General features: G+C 42.3%; 1 protein-coding gene across 4 annotated transcripts in view; it reads left to right on the forward strand.

Moving 5' to 3' along the window:
- The window catches only part of fancm (FA complementation group M), a 174,282-nt gene that overhangs the window by 71,237 nt on the left and 81,438 nt on the right, over positions 1-21,607 (forward strand). For all 4 annotated transcript variants that reach the window (XR_005457892.1, XM_038776320.1, XM_038776322.1 and 1 more), the window contains 6 exons: positions 4,995-5,127; positions 8,515-8,625; positions 15,434-15,532; positions 16,691-16,881; positions 19,436-19,642; positions 21,165-21,408. Coding sequence is in view for 3 of the 4 variants with exons in the window: in XM_038776320.1 (XP_038632248.1) it covers positions 4,995-5,127; positions 8,515-8,625; positions 15,434-15,532; positions 16,691-16,881; positions 19,436-19,642; positions 21,165-21,408 (985 nt within the window). In the remaining variant the exon portion in view is untranslated. The remainder of the gene's footprint in view (positions 1-4,994; positions 5,128-8,514; positions 8,626-15,433; positions 15,533-16,690; positions 16,882-19,435; positions 19,643-21,164; positions 21,409-21,607) is intronic.

Below are 21,607 nucleotides of genomic sequence, written 5' to 3' on the forward strand. Positions count from 1 at the left end.
GGAAGACTGCACACAGCCTCATTTATTTTCATTTATTAGGTTACAGCGACTGCCATTCTCAATGTAAAAGGCAGTAGTGACCGTTGGGCGCTTCTGACGAGATTGGGACCAATGCAACGATTGCTCCGTGACCATCCTGACACACCTGTGACCCGCCTGCAGTTGCGACCTGCACTTTGAAAAACAGTGGTTTAGTTAGCAGATCAGAAGGAGATCAAAAGGGATATATGGTATGTTAGTAGCAGATTAGTTTCGCAGAGTTCTGAAAAATACAACAGTGGCTAGGCATTCACGACCATGGTTCCAACACCAGCTGCAAAGTGGAGCTCTACCAGATCACAGAATTTTAGTTTCCAAGCGGCTGTTTGAAAACCTCCTAGAAACACCGTGCTGAACCTAAGAATGGTTTCCGTTGAATCTACCTCATGACTGTTTGGACTTCAGTGCTCAGGAACGTAGATTGATGTGCATGCACGTGTGCGTAGCGTGGATCAAATACGTGATTCCAAACAAAATATCCTTACGATTGCACTAGAATTGTGGAATTTGTTGAGGATAGACCTCATTAAATAGGAGCTGCTGGATGTTTTTCTGCCATGCAAAGAACAATTCAAACAAATCAGATCATAGAACCTTTACAGCACAGAAGAAGGCCATTCAGCCAACCTTGTCCATGCCAGCCTGATGACACCCAGATGCCCTTTCTCATCCCACCTTCCTGCACCCAGTCCATCGCCCTGTAGCTTACAGCACGTAAGGTGCAGATCCAGGTACTTTTTAAAAGAAATTAGGAAATCTGCCTCTGCCACTAACTCGTGCAATGAATTCCAGATTTCCAGTATCCTCTGCGTAAAAATAGTTCTTCCTCACGTCCCCTCTATACCTTCTGCCACTTATCTTGAATCTATGTTCCCTGGTTCTAGAATTCTCCACCAAGGAAAACCATTTTATCTTGTCCTTTCTATCTCTTCCCCTCAGAATTTTGTACACCTCAATTAAGTCACCTCTCAGCCTTCTTTGTTCCAAGGAAATTATTGCCAATCTATCCAATCTCTCCTTGTAGCTACACTTTTCTAGCCCTGGCAATATTCTGGTAAACCTCTTCTGCACTCTTTCCAGAGCAATTACGTCCTTCCTGTAACGTGGTGACCAGAATTGCACACAATACTCCCGTCTGGCCTCACCAGTGTTTTATATAATTCCAACATTATATTCTTTCTTTTATATGCTATATCTCTGCCAATGACGGAGAGAATTCCATATGCTTTCTTTACAAGCTTGTCTGCTTTAACTGCTGCCTTTAGTGTGCTTGTACACCAAGATCTCTGACTTCAGCTGCACCTCTTTAGTATATTCCTATTTATTGTGTACTCCCTATAACTGTTTGAACTCCCTAAATGCATGACCTCCACACCTTTATGTTAAATTCATCTGCCACTTTATCACCCACTCTATCAACCTATCTATATCATTCTGGAGATTGTAGCTATCCTCTACACGGTCCACCATTTGGTCAATCTTTGTGTCATCTGCAAATTTCCCAATCATGTCCCCTACGTTCACATCCAAATCGTTAATATATAACACAAACAGTAAGGGTCCCAACATCGAGCCTTGTGGAACACCACTCGAAACAACTAGTATACTCCTAGTAGTGTGACCGCCCCTTTTTTATTTCTAAACTCAACCCATAAAGCCTGTTTAGTATATCATCCCTTGTCACAAGTGGAATTGATTCTTTAACCATTAGTGTTCTATCTCTATTTCCCTGACCTGAATTTGACCTCTCTGATCCTACTCCTGGGATCCCATCCCCCTGCCACACTAGTTTAAATAATCCAGTACAGAACTAGCGAAAGCAAGGACATTGGTCCCAACTTTGCTTGGGTGCAGCCTGTCCAGTTAGTATAAATAGTTTTGTCGTTAAGGATCCTCTTGGAAGGAATGATCACAGTATGCTAAAATTTCAAATTTTGGTTGAACGAGAGAAGACAGAGTGCTGTACTAGAATTTTAGCATGGGCAGAGTTAATTATACAGGCCTGAGGGAAGAGTTGGCCCAAGTAGACAGGGGACAGATAATTGAGGGTAGGGCAGTTGAGGAACAATTGTGGATGTTCAGGGAGATATTAAATACCTCTTGATTATGTTCCTGAGAGGAAGATAAATTGTAAAAGGGAGAAAATTGTTCCATGGCTAAACAAGAAAGTCAAAGAGGATATAAAGGCAAAAGCCAGGGCATGCCATGCTGCAAAAGCTAATGGTAAACTGGAGGATTAGGAGAACTTTAAGGTTCAGCAAAAGGTTGCTAAAAATAAAATCAAAAGAGCTAAGATGAGCTATGAAAGGAGACTAGCAGAAAACATAAACACTGATACCAAAAGTTTCTATAAGAACATAAAGAGCAAGATAAGCTGAAGTAAATATAGGGCCTTTGGAGGACATTACTGGTGAGGTAATAATGGGGAACACAGATTGCAGAGGCACTGAACCAATATTTTGCCTCTGTTTTCACAGTAGAGGATAATAAAAAAATTCCCAAAACTGCAGTTAATGCAGTGCCTTCACAAGGGAGAAGTATTGAATAAACTAATGCGATTAAAGGCAGATAAGTCTTCACTGACCTGATGAGCTGCACCCTCGGGTATTAAGGGAGGTGGCAGTAGAGACTGTGGATGCATTGATTATGATATTTCAAAATTCCTTGGATTCTGGAAGAGCCCCAGTGGATAATGTGATGCCCCTATTCAAAAAGGGAGAGGTGCAAAAAGTAGGAAACTATAGACCCGTTAGCTTGACCTCGGTGGGAACGTTACTGGATCAATCATTAAGGAGGACATGACTAAATGTTTGGGAAGACAAAGCCCAATGCACCATTGTCAGCATGGCTTTATGAAGGGTAAGTCATGCTTGACAAACTTTCTTGAGTTCTTTGAGGATGTAACCAACAAAGTGGATAATGGAGAACTTGTGGATGTAGCATATCCGGACTTCCAGAAGGCGTTTGACAAGGTTCCGTGTAAAAGACTGATCCAGAAGGTGAGGTCACAGGGGATTGGGGATAGATTGGATTGAAGATTGACTGACTGACAGAAAGCAGAGGGTCGGGATAAATGGGTCCGTCTCTGGCTGGTGAACAGTAACTAGTGGGATGTCGCAGGGGTCAGTCCTCGGACTGCAACTGTTTACAATCTATATAAATGATCTGGAAGCAGGGACAGTGTGTAATATATCAAAATTTGTGGATGATACATAAATAGGTGGGAAATCAGGCAGTGAAGATATGAAGTGTTTACAGGCGGATGTAGATAGGCTGGAAGAATGGGCTAAAATTTTGAAGATGGAGTTTAATTTGGATAAGTGTGAGGTTATCCATTTTGGCTGAAAAAATTGAAAGGCAAGGCAATTTATTATCTAAGTGGAAAGCAGATTCAATATGCATCTAGGCAGAGGGATCAGGATGTACTTGTTCATGAATCGCAAAAAGTCGGTATACATGTACAGCATGCAATAAAAAAGGCAAATGGAATTTTAGCATGTATTGCAAAAGGACTGGAGTATAAAAGTCGAGAGATTTTATTGCAATTGTATAGGATGTTGGTGAGACCACATATTGAGTACTATGTCCAGTTTTGTTCTCTTTATTTGAGGAAGGTGTTGTGGCAATGGAAGCAGTTCCGAGGAGGTTCACCAGATTGAATCTGGGATGAAAGGGTTGACGTATGAGGAGAAATTAAACTGATTGGGCTTATATTTGCTGGAGTTTAGAAGAATGCGAGGGGATCTGATCGAGGTATATACATTACTAAAAGGGATTGATGAAGTAAATGTAGGATATTGTTCCCTCTTGTGGGGCAATCTAGAACAAGAGGTCACAGATATAGGTTGAGAGGCAGTGGATTTGAAATTGAGATGAGGAGGAACTATTTCTCGTAGAGGGTGGTGAATTTGTGGAACTCGCTGCCCCATAATGTGGTGGAGCCTGAATTATTAAATGGTTAAAAGAAGGAGATAGATATATTTCGGATTTTAAAAGGGGTTAAAGGGATGTGGGGAACAGGCAGGGTGGTAGATTTGATGTCAGGAAGAGATCAGCCAGGATCTGATTGAATGACGGAGCAGGCTCGAAGGGTGAATTGCCTACATCTACTTCTAATTCATATGCTCTTATGTATAGGCCTCACCTTCCCCAGAACCATCCCAGTGCCTCAAGAATCTGAATCGCTCCCAGCTACACCATCTCTCCAGCCGCGTGTTCATCTGATCCATCCTCTTATTCCTGCTCTCTCTAGCACGTGGAACCGGGAGTAATCCTGAGATTATTGCACTTGAGGTCCTGCATTTTAGTTTATCTCCTAACTTCCTGGACTCGGCTTGCAGGTCCTCATCCAATGGTCACCCATTTCTTTTCTGTCTGTGCAATCCTGACCTGCGGTGTGACCACATCGCTAAACGTGCTCTCCATGACTTCCTCAGCATCGTGGATGCTCCACAGTGAGTCCACCCGCAGCTCCAACTACAAAATACAGTTAGCTAGAAGCTGCATTTGGGCACACCTTTTGCAGGCATGGTAAGCCCACATTGTGCAGGTGGAGCATCGAGTCAATGGTGTAAATTAAATCAAATCACATTCAGATTGATATTTTAGCTGCATGTGTGTAGTAAAAGTACATATAAAATTGTGATTTTAAGGTTTGTCATTCAATTTCCAAACAAAATCAAATTATCAGATTAAAAAAAAAACTTGTTTAGAGCTTGTGAAGCTTCTCTTAGAGCTACAGTTTATTTAAAGAGAAATCCGGAAAGAAATGAAGTTCACTGAGACAGAAAGTGAAGAAATTTGAAACAGCAAATCTGTCCTTATTCCATGCAATAAAAGCAAGATCATATATTTTGCAGATATTCAAGGTGAAAATCACTGGAGAGTTTGAGGAAGGTGATAACAAGTGCTATCAACTTGTCGTTCTTCTGAATCAATACTCATTATCTTTTCAGGGAGCTCAACGAGGTATGGTGGAAGGAGATTATGCTCTTTGTATTAGCCTTTATCATGGATATGAACTTCTGTTACAAATGGGAATGCGATCCTTGTATAGCTACCTGGAAGGCATTATGGATGGATCTAAAGGTAATATCATAGTGAAATGAACAAAAATATACCGATCCAAAGTAATTGTCTGGATGGATAGCTTACTTAAGATATCCATGGCATTTCATATGCAGATGATAATTAGCATGGACTTGGGGGCGGGAATGGTATGTCTGTCTAACTTGATTAAATTTTTGAGGAAATAATACGGAAGGTCAATGAAGGTAGTGCACTTGATGTAATTGGTACGGATTTTCATAAGGCTGTTGACAAGGTCCCATACGGCAGCCTAATCCGAAAATTAAAAACTCATGAGTTCCAAGGTAGCATGGCAAGTTGAATCCAAAATTGATTCGATAAATAGGAAAGAAAAGGTAGTTGCTGGAAGGCTGTTTCCAATGATGTTCCGTACACCTCAGTACTGGGTTCCCTTGCTCCTCATGGTTTATATAAATGCTTTGGACTAAAATGTAAGGGACCATGATTAAAAAGTTTGTAGGTGATGCAAAATTGGCTGTGTCGTTGATAGTGAGGAAGAAAGCTGCAGACTATGGGAATGAACTAGTTAGGTGCGCAGAAGAACGGCAAATAGAGTTCAGTTTGGAGAAGTGTGAGGTACTGCATTTGGGTAAGGCAAACAGGCAAGTGAATACACATTTAAGTGTTAGGATTCTGGGAAGTCCAGAGGAATAGAGGAACATGTGCACGCGCGCAGATCCTTGAAGGTAGCAGGTCATGTAGTTAAGAAGGCATACAGAATGCTTTATTGGCTGAGGTACAGAGTATAAGAACAGGGAGGTTATGCTAGAACTGTACTGAACTCTAGACTAGAGCTGCATACAGATCTATTTGCCACATTACAGGAAGGATGTCTAGGATAGAGAGCAAAATCAAGAGGATATTGCCAAGAATTACAAATTTTGGTTAGGCTGTGTTTATTTTCTTTGCAACAAAGAAGGTTGAAAGGAGATTTAATGGAGATGTATAAAATTATGGGAAGCCTAGCTGAGTGGATAGGAAAGATCTGTTTAGTGGAGATGATGGCACGGTGGTTAGCACTGCTGCCTCACAGCACCAGGAACCCAGGTTCAATTCCGGCCTTGGATGACTGTGTGTTCTCCCCGTGTCTGCGTGGGTTTCCTCCGGGTGTTCCAGTTTCCTCCCACCGTCCAAAGATGTGCAGGTTAGGTGGATTGGTCACGCTAAATCGCCCTTAGTGTCCAAAGATGTGCAATTTAGGTGGGGTTACTGGTATGGGGCCGGTGAGTGGGTTGGTGCAGACACGATGGGCCAAATGGCCCCTTCTGCACTGTAGATTTTCTATATAGATTTTTAAAACCAGATTTTATAAAATTATTTCAAATTTTTTCAATGCATTTTAGTTTCAACATTCATCCCATGTTTTTGTCCCAAGTTTTTTAAAAAGTGTGGAACATATAAAAGTGATTTTATTTTACTGCTCTTTGTTTTCTGTTTGGGAAAATCCTTTAATGTGTTTCTCATCATGCTCTCCAAGTAGCCTGATGATATCGCTCCAGCTACACCCTGGAAATCTCCAGCTTAGAATGTTGCAATCAGTTGCTGTATCACTGCACGGCCATGGGGGAAAAGTCTCTTCAGCGAGATTGCTAGATAGCCCGATGAGGCTTACTTCAAGGTCAGCAGTGAGTGCCCTTGCTTTGCTGCTGACAGCAACATCCAGGCCTGAGGGGATCCCATGGCAACACCATCTATTTGGGCATATGTGATGTCGTTTAAGATGAACTCGACTGCATGTTGCTGAGCTCACAAGTACAATGAACAGATTCAGACAATAGTGGAACGTGTAGTTTACCATGATATACTGATACGGTGCTTCCTTGAGCGATATATTAATGAATAGGTTACCAATGTCGAAAGAGTGCATGGACATGACAGTGCTATCTGTGTGCAAGTCCTGTATGATCTTCGCGAAAGTGAAGGGATCCTTCACTGTGTATGTAGAAAACTTGCTTTGAACTGCTTGTAGCAAGTCGAACCAGTCATAGATAAGATAGGGTATGAAGGGACATAATTTCTTTGTATCTTGAGCAGCCCATATATGGGAGGACACGGGAAGGGCAATTCCTACCATATATACCGCCAGGTAGCTTGTTACTCTTACACAAATTCAACATGATGTGGAGATGCCGGCGTTGGACTGGGGTGAGTACAGTAAGAAGTCTTACAACACCAGGTTAAAGTCCAACAGGTTTGTTTCAAACACAAGCTTTCGGAGCACTGCTCCTTCCTCAGGTGAATGGAGAGGTATGTTCCAGAAACATTTATATAGTCAGTCAGAGATGCCAGACAATGCTTGTAATGCGTCGCATTCCAAGCATTGTCTGGCATCTCTGACTTTGTCTATATAAATGTTTCTGGAACATACCGCTCCATTCACCTGAGGAACGAGCAGTGCTCCGAAAGCTCATGTTTGAAACAAACCTGTTGGACTTTAACCTGTTGTTGTAAGACTTCTTACCAATTCAACAAGCATTCAGTATCTTGCTTTTGAGCAAGTCTCATCATGCTTGTCCAATTGGTACAAATATGGGCCTGTCATTAAGAATGGCATTTTGTTGAAATCATCACACTTGTTGAGGATAACTATTCCAGTCCCTTGTCGGGTCTACGGATGTGTATGTTTGGGTTGGCCTTGAGGACTTGCAATGCTACCAGACGTTTGTGTTGCATGTGAAAATCTGCCAAGTTATTTGGTATAGTGCGCTAGATCAGCTAGCCGTGCTTTCAAGAATTAATTATTTTCACTGGGTGCTGGGGGAATAGCTGGGAGTAGAGGAGTTCGAATTTAGCAAATTACCTCTTTCCATTTGATGTGGACAAATGCACACCAAAATTGAAGTCATGCGCAAGAACAAGCTCCTCACTTTCAGTACCACCAAACAACTATTCTGAACTTTTGTGTGGTAATTGTGCTGGTTGTTTAGCACACTGGGCTAAATTGCTGGCTTTGAAAGCAGACCAAGCAGGCCAGCAGCACGGTTCGATTCCCGTAACAGCCTCCCCAAACAGGCGCCGGAATGTGGCAACTAGGGGCTTTTCACAGTTACTTCATTGAAGTCTACTCGTGACAATAAGCGATTTTCATTTCATTTCAAATACATTTGGTTGGGTTCATGATTGGGCTGAATACACAGTGTTAAAAACTAGTAAGTTGGTGAGCCAGTCCTATGCTGTTCTATTCCTGAAGATACTCATTCCTGAAACCCACATTACACAGTTCCAATTATTTAGTTTGTTCTGATTTTGTATTTTTACATCGGTTCTCTTGAATTGAGTTTCTAGATTTGGCACATTTTATAAATAGAGAACAATCTTTTTCATAATAACACATCTGAAATAATGAAGAAATTGTAAAAAGGAAACTTATTTAATACTTTTTTGCAGGGATGACACGAGCACGAAATGAGCTTTGCAGAAACTCTGGCTTCATGGAGATGTATGAGCAGCTGAAAACCATGTTCGCAAACGGAAGCAGCCTCGCCTGTTCCCAAAAAGGTACCATAATGTTTTGTATGTTCGCTTGCATAGTTTTGTTAGGATATCGGACCAGACCCCAACGTTTGCTAGGATACCGGACTAGAACCCAAAACAACTTTTAAAATTTGTAAACCTGTGAGGAAAGGATACTTCACCCCAGGAGTGATGACTCTGACCAAGCGGTATCTTTTATGTTAAAACAAACTATAACTTAAACACAAAATTAACCACAATAACATCAAAGATGCTATCAGTTAAATTATCAGTTAAACTGTTCTATTATGGGCCAGGGTTTAGGGAACACCAAAGTATATCATGGAGTTCACCTGACCCACAACTTTAAATAGATTTTGGTTATGGGGAGCACAAGGGCCCACTTTACAGGTGTGATGCAACAGAGATCTAAAGCATGTTTAAAACAAAACAATGTTTATTCTATGAATCCAGTTAACGTTTTATAAACACACAGTAAACATCTTATCAACTACAAACACTGATACTTTCCCAAATACAATATTCTATAGGTAACCCGTAATAACTTCTCAAACAACATCCATGAGGTAAATACCTTTTAAAATAGAGACAGCAGGTTTAAATGCTCTACTAGAAACAGTATTACTTTGAAGTCATCAATGATCTGGAGACATTCTTTAGCTTGTAGAGAGAGATCATTATACAGCTGCTTGCTTTGAATGCAGCTATCCACCTCTGAAAACGAAACTAAAAACACATTGCAGCTGCCAGCTCAAAAACAAAAGTGAAACACAGAAAGCCGAGCTCCACCCACACACTGACATCACTGACGCTATTTGATAAATACGCATTTCTTAAAGGGACTCTCGCATGACAGTTCTTAAATGAAAGGAAACATGAACCTATACCTGCCACTAATTCCAATTAAGCAACCCAATACAGTTCAAATGCCACTGAGAAATAAAGTTAACAAAATGGGTTACTTATCCAGGTAGAAATTTTTGGAGAGAGACCCTTTCAAGAGCAGATCCAGTATACTTCTGTCTTGTCAGACTCAAATCCTTTGGCAAACTGCTGTCCAACTTAAAATCTTATAATAGACTGCAAAACTACAAACCAACCTGGTTCCTTCTATTATGGTGACAAGGGGCTTTTCATAGTTACTTCATTGCAGTGGTAATGTAAGGCTACTTGTGACATTATTATTATTAAATACATCATCTATATGCCACTAAGTTCCATGACCTGCTTAGCTAGGACTAAATACAATCCCGCAAATTATCTACACTCCAGGGAACAATCCAAAATATAAACAATGTTCTATTAGCTCTTTATCTGTAACCGAGTAAGTGGTTGGAATGACTGATTACATCACCGTTTATGATTTAATAACAATAAAAATAATGATCTTTATTAGTGTCACATGTAGGCTTACATTAACACTGCAATGAAGTTACTGCGAAAATCCCCTAGTCGCCACACTCTGGCGCCTGTTTGGGTACACAGAGGGAGAATTCAGAATGTCCATTCACCTAACAAGCACATCCTTTGGTTGTTGTGGGAGGAAACCGGCGCGCCCGGAGGAAACCCACGCAGACACGGCGAGAACGTGCAGACTCTGCACAGTGACCGAAGCCAGGATTCGAAACTGGGTCTCTGGCGCTATGATGCAGCAGTGCTAGCCACTGTGAGTTACAGCTTTAGTAGACACATTGCTTGTATATATTTTAAACCAGGTTTTTTAAAATAACATTACCACAAATATGAAATGTAATATATAACAATTTTCACATTCATCACAGTTTCTTTATCTTTGTCTACCTATTGTTCCAGCATATACCCACTATGTATTGTAATAATACATTAAATCAAACAGAGTCTCTTTCAATATGTGGAAAAATGTTATACAGTATCTCGAGCAGCATTGGAGGGCATAAAGAGAATATTCAGATTGTTGCACGAGGGGAAGCAGAAGAAAAATAACTTGCATTTCTATTGCACAATTTATAACAAGAGCTTCATATAACTAATGTCACATTAAGAGAGATAAAATAAAATAATGGGACTGATCAAATTATTTCAAAACACACTTCAAATGATCCTAACTCTTCAGGATGATCTTACTTAGATGCTGGAACATTTTTATGCTGATGTTGCTGGAACACTCTCTTTCCCCCAGAGTTGTTGAAAACTAGGTCAATTAAAAATCTCAAAACAGACTGTTAAATTTATTTAGGTAAGGGTATTAAAAATTATAAAACCAAAGTGGGTAAATTAAGCTAAGGTGCAAATCAACCGTGACCTAACTGAAGGGCAAACAGGCTTGAGGGGCTGGTTTCCTCTTTCTGTTCCTATGGCCACCATGTTGAATTTATTTGGCCGAGGACCGTGCACTGTAGAAGAACTGGAAATTGTAAGAACTTAAAATAATGATTCCAGTTAGATTGGCTGCTTATTAAACTGGGATTTTTCAATTGTACACGTTAGCTCAATTGGAGTTGTAATTTGTTAAGGATCAACTTAGCCAGAAAACATTAAATATTCAACTTATACAAATTTAAGTGAAATAAAATTGTGCGGCGGGTCTATGGGGTCGAATGTATCAGTGCTGTCGGTGCTGGTTGAATGAAGGGAGGTGCGGAGTGGTGCCTCTGGGGGTGGAGTCGAAGCGGTGTCCGAGGATGGGCTGGACTGGTTGGGGGAGGGTAGGGATAGGTCGGCCATGGGCGGGGCGTGTTCATCTGCTGCTGCGAGTGAGATGTGGTGTGAATGGTTGCTCTGTGTGCCATAAGCCTTAAACTGGTTTATGTGAAACCATCCTGACTTGCCATTAGGATAAGTGATCTTATAAACGGAGGGTATGACTTATCTGAAATGGAGTAGGGTCCTGCGAATTTAGAGGAAAGAAATGAACTGGGGTTGTACAGGGAGAGCATGACCTGCTGTCCTACTGAAAATTCTGTGGCGTGTACTGTTTTGTCAAAACATACTTTCCTTTGTTTCTTTCGTGTGCCAAGCCTAACAGCTGCGGGGAGCTGGGCTGCTTTAACGTTTTCGAGGACCCGCTGTACTGCTTTCTCATGGATGAGGGCGGTGACTGTGGGGCTGGCCAAATCAAGCCCGAGCAAGTATTCTGTTCCCTTCATGGGTCATCCGGTCATGAGGATGTGGGGGGTGTATCCTGTCGAAGTTGATACCCTATTCCTTATGAACATGAGTGCAAAGGGGAGAACTGTGTCCCATGTGGTATTGTGCTGTTGCACCATTTTCCTGAGGGTTGCCTTGAGGGTTCTATTCATTTGCTCTACGATTCTGCTTGATTGGAGATGATAGGCAATATGGATTTTTTTTGTCGGATGCCGAAAATTGTGAAGTCATTTTTCATGACGCGTCCTGTAAAATGTGAGCCTTGGTCTGACTCTATACTATGGGGAAAGCCCCATCTTGTGTAGATGTGCTGCGTTACTGAGGGATGCCAGGGACGAAATAGCTGGGGCCTTAACAGATATCTTTGCAGCATCTTTAAGCACGGGTGAGGTCCCGGAGGACTGGAGAATTGCTAATGTTGTCCCTTTGTTTATGAAGGGTAGCAGAGATAATCCAGGGAATTATAGACCTGTGAGCTTGACGTCAGTGGTAGGCAAACTGTTGGAGAAGATATTGAGGGATAGGATCTATTCACATTTGGAAGAAAATAGACTTATCAGTAATAGGCAGCATGGTTTTGTGCAGGGAACGTCATGTCTTACAAACCTAATAGAATTCTTTGAGGAAGTGACAAAGTTAATTGATGAGGGAAAGGCTGTAGATGTCATATGCATGAACTTCAGTAAGGCGTTTGATAAAGTTTCCCATGGCAGGTTGATGGAAAAAGTGAAGTCGTATGGGGTTCAGGGTGTACTAGCTAGATGGATAAAGAACTGGCTGGGCAACAGGAGACAGAGAGTTGTGGTGGAACGGAGTGTCTGAAAAGGAGAAAGGTGACTCGTGGTGTTCCACAGGGATCCGTGCTCAGACCACTGTTGTTTGTAATATACATAAATGATCTGGACGAAGGTATAGATGGCCTGATGAGCAAGTTTGCAGATGATACTAAGATTGGTGGAGTTGCAGATAGTGAGGAGGACTGTCAGAGAATACAGTAAAATATGGATAGATTGGAGAGTTGGGCAGAGAAATGGCAGATGGAGTTCAATCCAGGCAAATGCGAGGTGATGCATTTTGGAAGATCTAATTCAAGGGCGGACTATAAGGTCAATGGAAGAGTCCTGGGGAAAATTGATGTACAGAGAGATCTGGGAGTTCAGGTCCATTGTACCCTGAAGGTGGCAACGCAGGTCGATAGAGTGGTCAAAAAGGCATACAGCATGCTTGCCTTCATCGGACGGGGTATTGAGTACAGGAGTCGGCAGGTCATGTTACAGTTGTATAGGACTTTGGTTAGGCCACATTTGAAATACTGCGTGCAGTTCTGGTCGTCACATTACCAGAAGGATGTGGATGCCTTAGAGAGGGTGCAGAGGAGGTTCACCATAATGTTGCCTGGTATGGAGGGTGCTAGCTATGAAGGAAGATTGAGTAGATTAGGACTGTTTTCATTGGAAAGACGGAGGTTGAGGGGGGCCTGATTGAGGTCTACAGAATTATGAGAGGTATGGATAGGGTGGATAGCAACAAGATTTTTCCAAGAGCGGGGGTGTCAATTACAAGGGGTCACGATTTCAAGGTGAGAGGGGGAAAGTTTAAGGGAGATGTGCGTGGAAAGTTTTTTACGCAGAGGGTGGTAGGTTCCTGGAATGCTTTGCCAGAGGAGGTGGTAAAGGCGGGCTCGGTGGCATCATTTAAGATGCATCTGGACAGATATATGAACGGGCGGGGAACAGAGGGAAGTAGATCCTTGGAAAATAGGTGACAGGTTTAGATAAAGGATCTGGATCGGCGCAGGCTGGGAGGGCCAAAGAACCTGTTCCTGTGCTATAATTTTCTTTGTTCTTTGTATTAAAACATACCTGAATTCACCATGCCCTGACTGCTGAAGCTGTTCTACACAGGTAAAAAGAACAAAACCAGCACGATATGGACTGACTGTGAGGTGCTTAGAACTATCTGTATGCTCTATAATTACATCTACTGTGATGTATTAGAGCAGTGTTCTTCAAACTTTTTTTCTGGGGACCCATTTTTGCCGACCTTCGCGACCCACGCCGGCCGACCTTCGCGACCCACACCGGCTGACCTTGGCGACCCGCGCCGGCCGACCTTTGCGACCCGCGCCGGCCGACCTTTGCGACCCGCGCCGGCCGACCTTTGCGACCCGCGCCGGCCGACCTTCGCGACCCGCGCCGGCCGACCTTCGCGACCCGCGCCGGCCGACCTTTGCGACCCGCGCCGGCCGACCTTCGCGACCCGCGCCGGCCGACCTTCGCGACCCGCGCCGGCCGACCTTCGCGACCCGCGCCGGCCGACCTTCGCGACCCGCGCCGGCCGACCTTCGCGACCCGCGCCGGCCGACCTTCGCGACCCGCGCCGGCCGACCTTCGCGACCCGTGCCGGCCGACCTTTGGGACCCGTGCCGGCCGACCTTTGGGACCCGCGCCGGCCGACCTTCGGGACCCGCGCCGGCCGACCTTCGGGACCCGCGCCGGCCGACCTTCGGGACCCGCGCCGGCCGACCTGCGTGACCCACCATTTTCTCTTACCTTGTTTGCTGCTGACAAAAATGGAGGAAATGGTTTTGGGTCCCTTTGGCCCTCGTACACGCTCCTCCAATGGAACCTGTTGGATGAAGGTGAAGCCTTCCGGTGTCGGAAAGTATGGAGTCGCCATCTGTCCAAAGTTCTGAATTTTTTTCCTGTAAAACTGTATCAAATAACCTCCCCCCCCGAACTTGTAAAAAAAATAATAAAATGAGTAAAATAAATGAAAAAAATGAATAAAAACACCCGCAGTTGTAAAAAAAAATAAAACGAATAAAAAAAATGATTAAACCCCCCCCAAACTTGTGAAAAGAAATGAAAAAAATAAAAATTAAATGAATAAAATAAATGAATAAATGAATAAAAACTACTACAGAACTTGTAAAACAAAAAGCTGCAACCGTTTAAAAAAAATAGCGGCAGCACTGCGCATGCGTGCCCGATTATCGGCACGCATGCGCAATGCGGCCAAATGTTTTTTTACCATGTTCGCTGCCGCTTGCAGCCGCATTATGAAAACCCAGCTGCTGCACGGGGATTTGCGCAATTGGGAGCATTGCGGACAACGGCTTCCCGACCCTCCCGACACCCGTCCGCGACCCACCAGCGGGTCGCGCCCCCGACTATGAAGAACACTGTATTAGAGCACTGTTTTTCAATAAATTTGAAGTGGTGTAGTTGGTGATCTACAAATAACATTGTTCTAAAGACTTGTGAATCTATACATTTATTCCTTGTCTGAATCATTCCTGAAACAATCTAGTGTTGCAATGGGAATGTAATTCAACACTTAATTTTCACAAAATATGGTTGTCAAGTTTTTTTTACAAGCCCTGACTGGAAACCTGAGAGTTGTATAGCATTACGCAGTGTAGTAGTGACTAATAGTCCGAATGGATTATACTGTCTACATGTTTTATGTATCTCTTCACCTGTAGTGTATATGGAATACGTAATAAGGAACAGTAGAGGGTCACTGTTTCTATTCCTAAATAATAATTGCATTAGTCATTATTCTGCTAAATTCTGTTTTGTGACATTACTTGGTTATTCCTCACTGTGAAATTTTTGTGCTTTTATATATTGCAACCTTCCACATATGTGCCTTGCTGATATTTATTGCATAAATTAAATGCTTTCTAAACATTTTTATTCAGGATCAGGAAACCGAAAGCAATTCATCTACAGTCATCCCAAACTACAAAAGCTTGAAGAAGTTGTGGAGGGCCATTTCAAGACTTGGGCGGAATCTGGAGGTAAAAAGCACCTGGACACAACTCTATCAGACAAGCCGGTACTCAAGAACCTGTGAAAATCAGATTTTTACTAAAATAGTTTCATTTTAAAAGGCTTCTAAATATTGTTGTCATGTCCAGCGACGTTTTATCTTTTCTAGGACAAACTCATCATATTTAATCATTGTTCGGTATTGTAGTGAAGGTATAGAAGCATTTATTTTACATTGGTTAGAAATAGATTTCAGAAGGACCAAATGATGGATGTCGTTCATATTGGTTATTTAATCTTGAGATTTGGATGTTGTATTTATTGTCACCCTTAGTTGCAAATGGTGATCAACTTCTACCTTAACTACTGCAGTCGTTTTTGGTGATATTGCTCCCATGATGATATTCGGAAGGGAATTCCAAGACCCAGTGCAAATGAAGCAATGTTGAAAGAGGTCCAGGTTAGGATAGTGCTTGGCTTGGAGGGAAGGCAGCAATTAATCAAACAGCTTCAATCCAGATGTTGATGAGCTTTGAGTGTTGTGGCTGCACCCGTCCAATTAACTGATTGGTTTTTGCTCAAACTCCTAAACTGAACTTTATAGATAGTGGAGTAGCCCGGAGCGTTGGATGATGTTATAGTATACTTGCAGAAATTAATTGTTGGGCAGTAGTTTTGCAGATTCCATCATTTTTTTGCAACGCATATTTTGATACCATATTCATGTTCAACAAGTTCATAGAAACCCTACAGTGCAGATAGAGGCCATTTGGCCCATGAAACCTGCACCGACCCTTCAAATGAGCAGTCTACATAGGCCCAGTCCCCTGCCTGATCCCCATTACCCCACCCAACCGTTGGATACTAAGGAGCAATTTTTGCATGGCCAATCCACCTAACCTGCACATCTTTGGACATCAGAGGGAATCAGTTGATTAAAAAGTATCGTGCGGAGGAATGATTCCTCCAAAGGGTGTTACTGACATGGAGCACATACTCGGAGGACTGATGTGGAAATTGGTGCCTGCAGTCGTTGATTTTGATTTAATTTAAATGGAAAAAGGGATTGAGCCTTCAATTTTCCGACAAGCATTCCCTCTATGTGCCAGAAGTGGCCAATTATAATTCCTTGTGTTTCTTCATTGGCTGTTAAGTTCATTATCTACAGTTAATTGGTTGCTTTTCAGATCCAAATACCTCTGACGGAAAGGTTGGTGGCGCAAATACACGTGTTATGATCTTCTCCTCATTTCGGGACAGTGTTCAGGAGATTGCTGAAATGCTCAGCAAACATGGCCCTCTTGTGCGAGTCATGACATTTGTCGGGCACTCTTCAGGAAAGAACACAAAGGGGTTTACACAGAAGGAACAATTGGAGGTAATCTGAATGCATGTGTCAAAAAGTCTTCCAAGAGAATTGTTTAGTGATGCAAGTGATCAATGATGCAATCAGTATAGTAAGAATGAGAGAGAGAGGTTAGGTCTATAAAAGGTACGATTGTAATAAAAGGTGACTTCAATCAACCATAATCAACTGGAAAGCTGTGCAACACAATTAGAATAGCTTTTTAAAATTAAAAAAAATAAATTCAGAGTACCCAATTATTTTTTGTTTCAATTAAGGGGCAATTTAGCGTGGCCAATCCACCTAACCTGCACATAGAACATCGAACATACAGTGCAGAAGGAGGCCATTCGACCCATCGAGTTTGCACCGACCCACTTAAGCCCTCACTTCCACCCTATCCCCGTAATCCAATAACCCCTCCTATCCTTTTTGGACACGAAGGGCAATTTAGCATGTCCAATCCACCTAACCTGCACGTCTTTGGACTGTGGGAGGAAACCGGAGCACCTGAAGGAAACCCACGCAGACACGGGGAGAACGTGCAGACTCTGCACAGACAGTGACTCTGCAGGGAATCGAACCTGGGACCCTGGCGCTGTGAAGCCACAGTGCTAGCCACTTGTGCTATCTTGCTTTGGGTTGTGGGAGTGAAACTCATGCAGACACGGGGAGAATGTACAAACACCTCATGGACAGTAACCCAGGACCGGGATTCGAACCTGGCTCCTCAGTGCCGTAGTCCCAGTGCTAACCACTGCGCCAAGTGCCGCCTGCAATGAGAATAGCTTTTGATTCAAAATCTCAAGAGCCCTACTAATGGTTACAGTCACCTAGACATGTTTCTTGTAAATGACCAGGATACATTCCAGAAAGGGCCTTTGAGGCAAGTGACCAAAATGTTATACCATTTTAAATTACCTGGCAATCCAGATCATTTAAAAATTAAATTAAGGCACACTTCATAAGTGATAGCAAAGAAGCATCTTACTGTTTCTCCTCCACCCGTACTTCCTGAGAAACACACAGCCAATTTGGAAACCCCTGTTCTTTAAAAAACTACTCTGGTCCCTCCAAAGCAATCGGGTCAGCACCAAGAGGCTCCAATCCATCACTTGTTACCTGTGATGTTTCTGTTGTAGTTAGAGTTTTCAATCTCTCTATGATTATTGATGCCTTCACTTTTGCTAAATACCTGAATCTGATCATCTTAAGTTTTCACATCTTGAAATCCAAATGAAGCTCAATGCACTTAGATTGTGATTTTTCCTATTGTCCTTTGCGACCCGTGCCGGCCGACCGTTGCGACCCGTGCCGGCCGACCTTCGTGACCCGCGCCGGCCGACTGTCGCGACCTGTGTCGGCCGACCTGCGCGACCCACCATTTTCTCTTACCTTGTTTACTGCTGACAAAAATGGAGGAAATGGTTTTGGGTCCCTTTGGCCCTCGTACACGCTCCTCCAATGGAACCTGTTGGATGAAGGTGACGCCTTCCGGTGTCGGAAAGTATGGAGTCGCCATCTGTCCAAAGTTCTGAATTTTTTTCCTGTAAAACTGTATCAAATAACCCCCCCCCCCCTGAACTTGTAAAAAAAAAATGAGTAAAATAAATGGGAAAAAAATGAATAAACCCCCCCCCAAACTTGTGAAAAAAAAATTTAAAAAAAATTAAATGAATAAAATAAATGAATAAAACTACTACAGAACTTGTAAAACAAAAAGCTGCAACCGTTTAAAAAAAAAATAGCGGCAGCACTGCGCATGCGGCCAATTTTTTTTTACCATGTTCGCTGCCACTTGCAGCCGCATTATGAAAACCCAGCTGCTGCACGGGGATTTGCGCAATTGGGAGCGCCGCGGACAATGGCTTCCCGACCCTCCCGACACCCGCCCGCGACCCTATGAAGAACACTGTATTAGATCACTGTGCCTACTGATGGGGGATGGGGGGGGGGGGAAAGAGTGCCCTGAATTGTACATAATGTCTCAAAAGAAACCGTGCATGATTCTATTATCATGGTTCTAGTTTGGTACTGAACAAACTGGGTAACATGGACCAAGCCCTTGTTCAGTTTGGTTGCTGTCTTGCCTGCCATTAAATTCATAGTGTTCCTACAGGTGAAGGCACCCAATTTCAGTATGACAAATTTACATTTATTGTAGAAACAAAGTATGCATATTAATTTATAATAGAAATAGAAAATGACTTTAAAATCAAATCTTAATTACGCCTGCAAACCTTTGGCCAAATAACCACCACCCTTTAATAGTGTTTCACCTGTGCATTACCACAGGAGACTGACTCGTATGTTTTAATTATATATTCACATGTGGCAGTTTTCTGATTAATATTCTTTTTCCAAAAGATGGCACTTCTAGTTTCATTTTAATTTATTCATACCTTGTGGAAAATCTTTAGCAGAGTTGTATAAAAGGATTTGGAGGTGCACATGCATCATAAATGCCTTGTTGGCAAGTCAGGAATTAATCCTTCTGCAATCAGTAGCTGAAATCAAAATGCTGGTTAAAAAAATAAAATTATCTGGACGTTTAATAATTCCATATTTCTACTTTTTCTATCGTCAGGTTATGAAACGCTTTCGTGAAGGTGGTTATAACACACTGGTTTCTACATGTGTTGGTGAAGAAGGATTAGATATTGGTGAAGTGGATCTCATTATTTGCTTTGATGCCCAAAAGAGCCCCATTCGCTTGGTACAAAGAATGGGCCGAACTGGCCGGAAACGTCAGGGGAGGATTGTGGTCCTCCTTGCAGAAGGACGGGAAGAACGGGTGAGTCCAAAAATAACATGCTATGTTATTTTGCATGTTTAGGGAGGAAAAATGTTAATGGTGTAATTTAGTTTGTGGCTGTTGCAAGTAATTGTTTTTATCTGCATCACATATTAGAATCAATCTTTGGGACTGTGCTATATTTACCAGACATTAATGTTCTATCTAACAGGGGCAGCACGGTAGCATTGTGGATAGCACAATCGCTTCACAGCTCCAGGGTCCCAGGTTCGATTCCGGCTTGGGTCACTGTCTGTGCGGAGTCTGCACATCCTCCCCGTGTGTGCGTGGGTTTCCTCCGGGTGCTCCGGTTTCCTCCCACAGTCCAAAGATGTGCAGGTTAGGTGGACTGGCCATGATAAATTGCCCGTAGAGTCCAAAATTTCCCTTAATGTTGGGTGGGGTTACTGGGTTATGGGGATAGGGTGGAGTTGTTGACCTTGTGTAGGGTGCTCTTTCTGAGAGCCGGTGCAGACTCGATGGGCTGAATGGCCTCCTTCTGCACTGTAAATTCTATGAAATAATCTGAACACTCAGCTGTTCTAAATCAGTTCAGTATTTAAGAGCCAAAGCAGTGTATGTGATCAGTTTTCCAATGTCTAGGGCAAGAGAAAAGATTCACAAGTTGGGGGAGCTCAAATGTATGTTAAAATGTGTCTTTATGTCGAGGAACATTAATGTAAGGCTGCTGTTTTGAGTACATAGCATTCTATGATTAGTTGGGGGATGAGATGCAAAAAGGAGGAATGAAATAATCCATAAGAAATTATATAATTTGGTCTTGTTATTTGCTTATTTGATTATATCCATTAAAGTGGATTGGAAGGGGGGGCGGCACCTGGCGTAGTGGTTAGCACTTCAGCCTACAGTGCTGAGGACCCAGGTTCAGATCCCGGCCCTGGGTCACTGTCCGTGTGGAGTTTGCACATTCTCCCCGCGTCTGCGTGGGTTTCACCCCCACAACCCAAAGATATGCAGGGTAGGTGAATTGGCCATGCTAAATTGCCCCTTAATTCGAAAAAAAATAATTGGGTATTCTAAATTTATTTCTTTAAAAGTGCATTGGACGGGCAAATTTTCTAAAATAATGTAGCCGATTGTTGCATTGATTTAGAACATAGACATAGAACATAGAACAGTACAGCACAGAACTTGTTTGTTTAAAACAGGATTTGTTTTACTGATTTCCTAACGAACCTAAATAGTTGCCTGAAAGATTTGCCTTAAACTCTATAAATGATTGGTGGAGGTAGGTTTATCTAGAATGGAAGACCCTACCTAAGCAGAAACACTTTGAAGGTTTTCTACAGAGCTGCATCTTTGAAAAAAATTATCTGTTTGTGTTGAGTAATGGAAAGAAACAGCAAGACAGGAAGATGAAGACAAATGTAACGTGAAAGGGAAATCGAGAAACAGTTACAGGAAGAGGCTTTTTAAAACAATATGATGGGAGAAAAAAATAGTGATGTTCATTTATATATAAAGCTGCTTTCCATTAAAAGACATCTATATTTGTTTGTAGAACTACAACCAGAGTCAGTGCTCCAAACGTAACATTTACAAAACCATTCTGGGAAATGGCAACAAGTCCTTTCGTCTTTACACTAATAGTCCACGTATGATTCCTAATGGTTTGATCCCAGTTGCACATAAAATGCACATAACTACTGGCAAGTATGAATCGAGCAATGTATCAAGTAACTCAAAGCAAGGAAGAAAATCGACTATTGTACTTCCAGAGTCGTTCACATACCGCAGAACCCCAGGTATGTTGGAAGTTTTGGTGGCCCTTTCTTGCTTTGTGAATAGATTAACTAATAAAGGACAGTTTAACAAATCCAGAATTAAAAGAACAAGAGTTTAGCTTTAATTTTTCTTTTATGTTCTCCAAAGAATTTCCACATTCATTTCGGAATCTATTGGATGATTACATTGATTTTGTAAGATCCAAGTTGTGGATTTTGA

The sequence above is a fragment of the Scyliorhinus canicula genome, chromosome 2 (genome assembly GCF_902713615.1).
Source record: "Scyliorhinus canicula chromosome 2, sScyCan1.1, whole genome shotgun sequence".
Classification (NCBI taxonomy): Eukaryota; Metazoa; Chordata; class Chondrichthyes; order Carcharhiniformes; family Scyliorhinidae; genus Scyliorhinus; species Scyliorhinus canicula.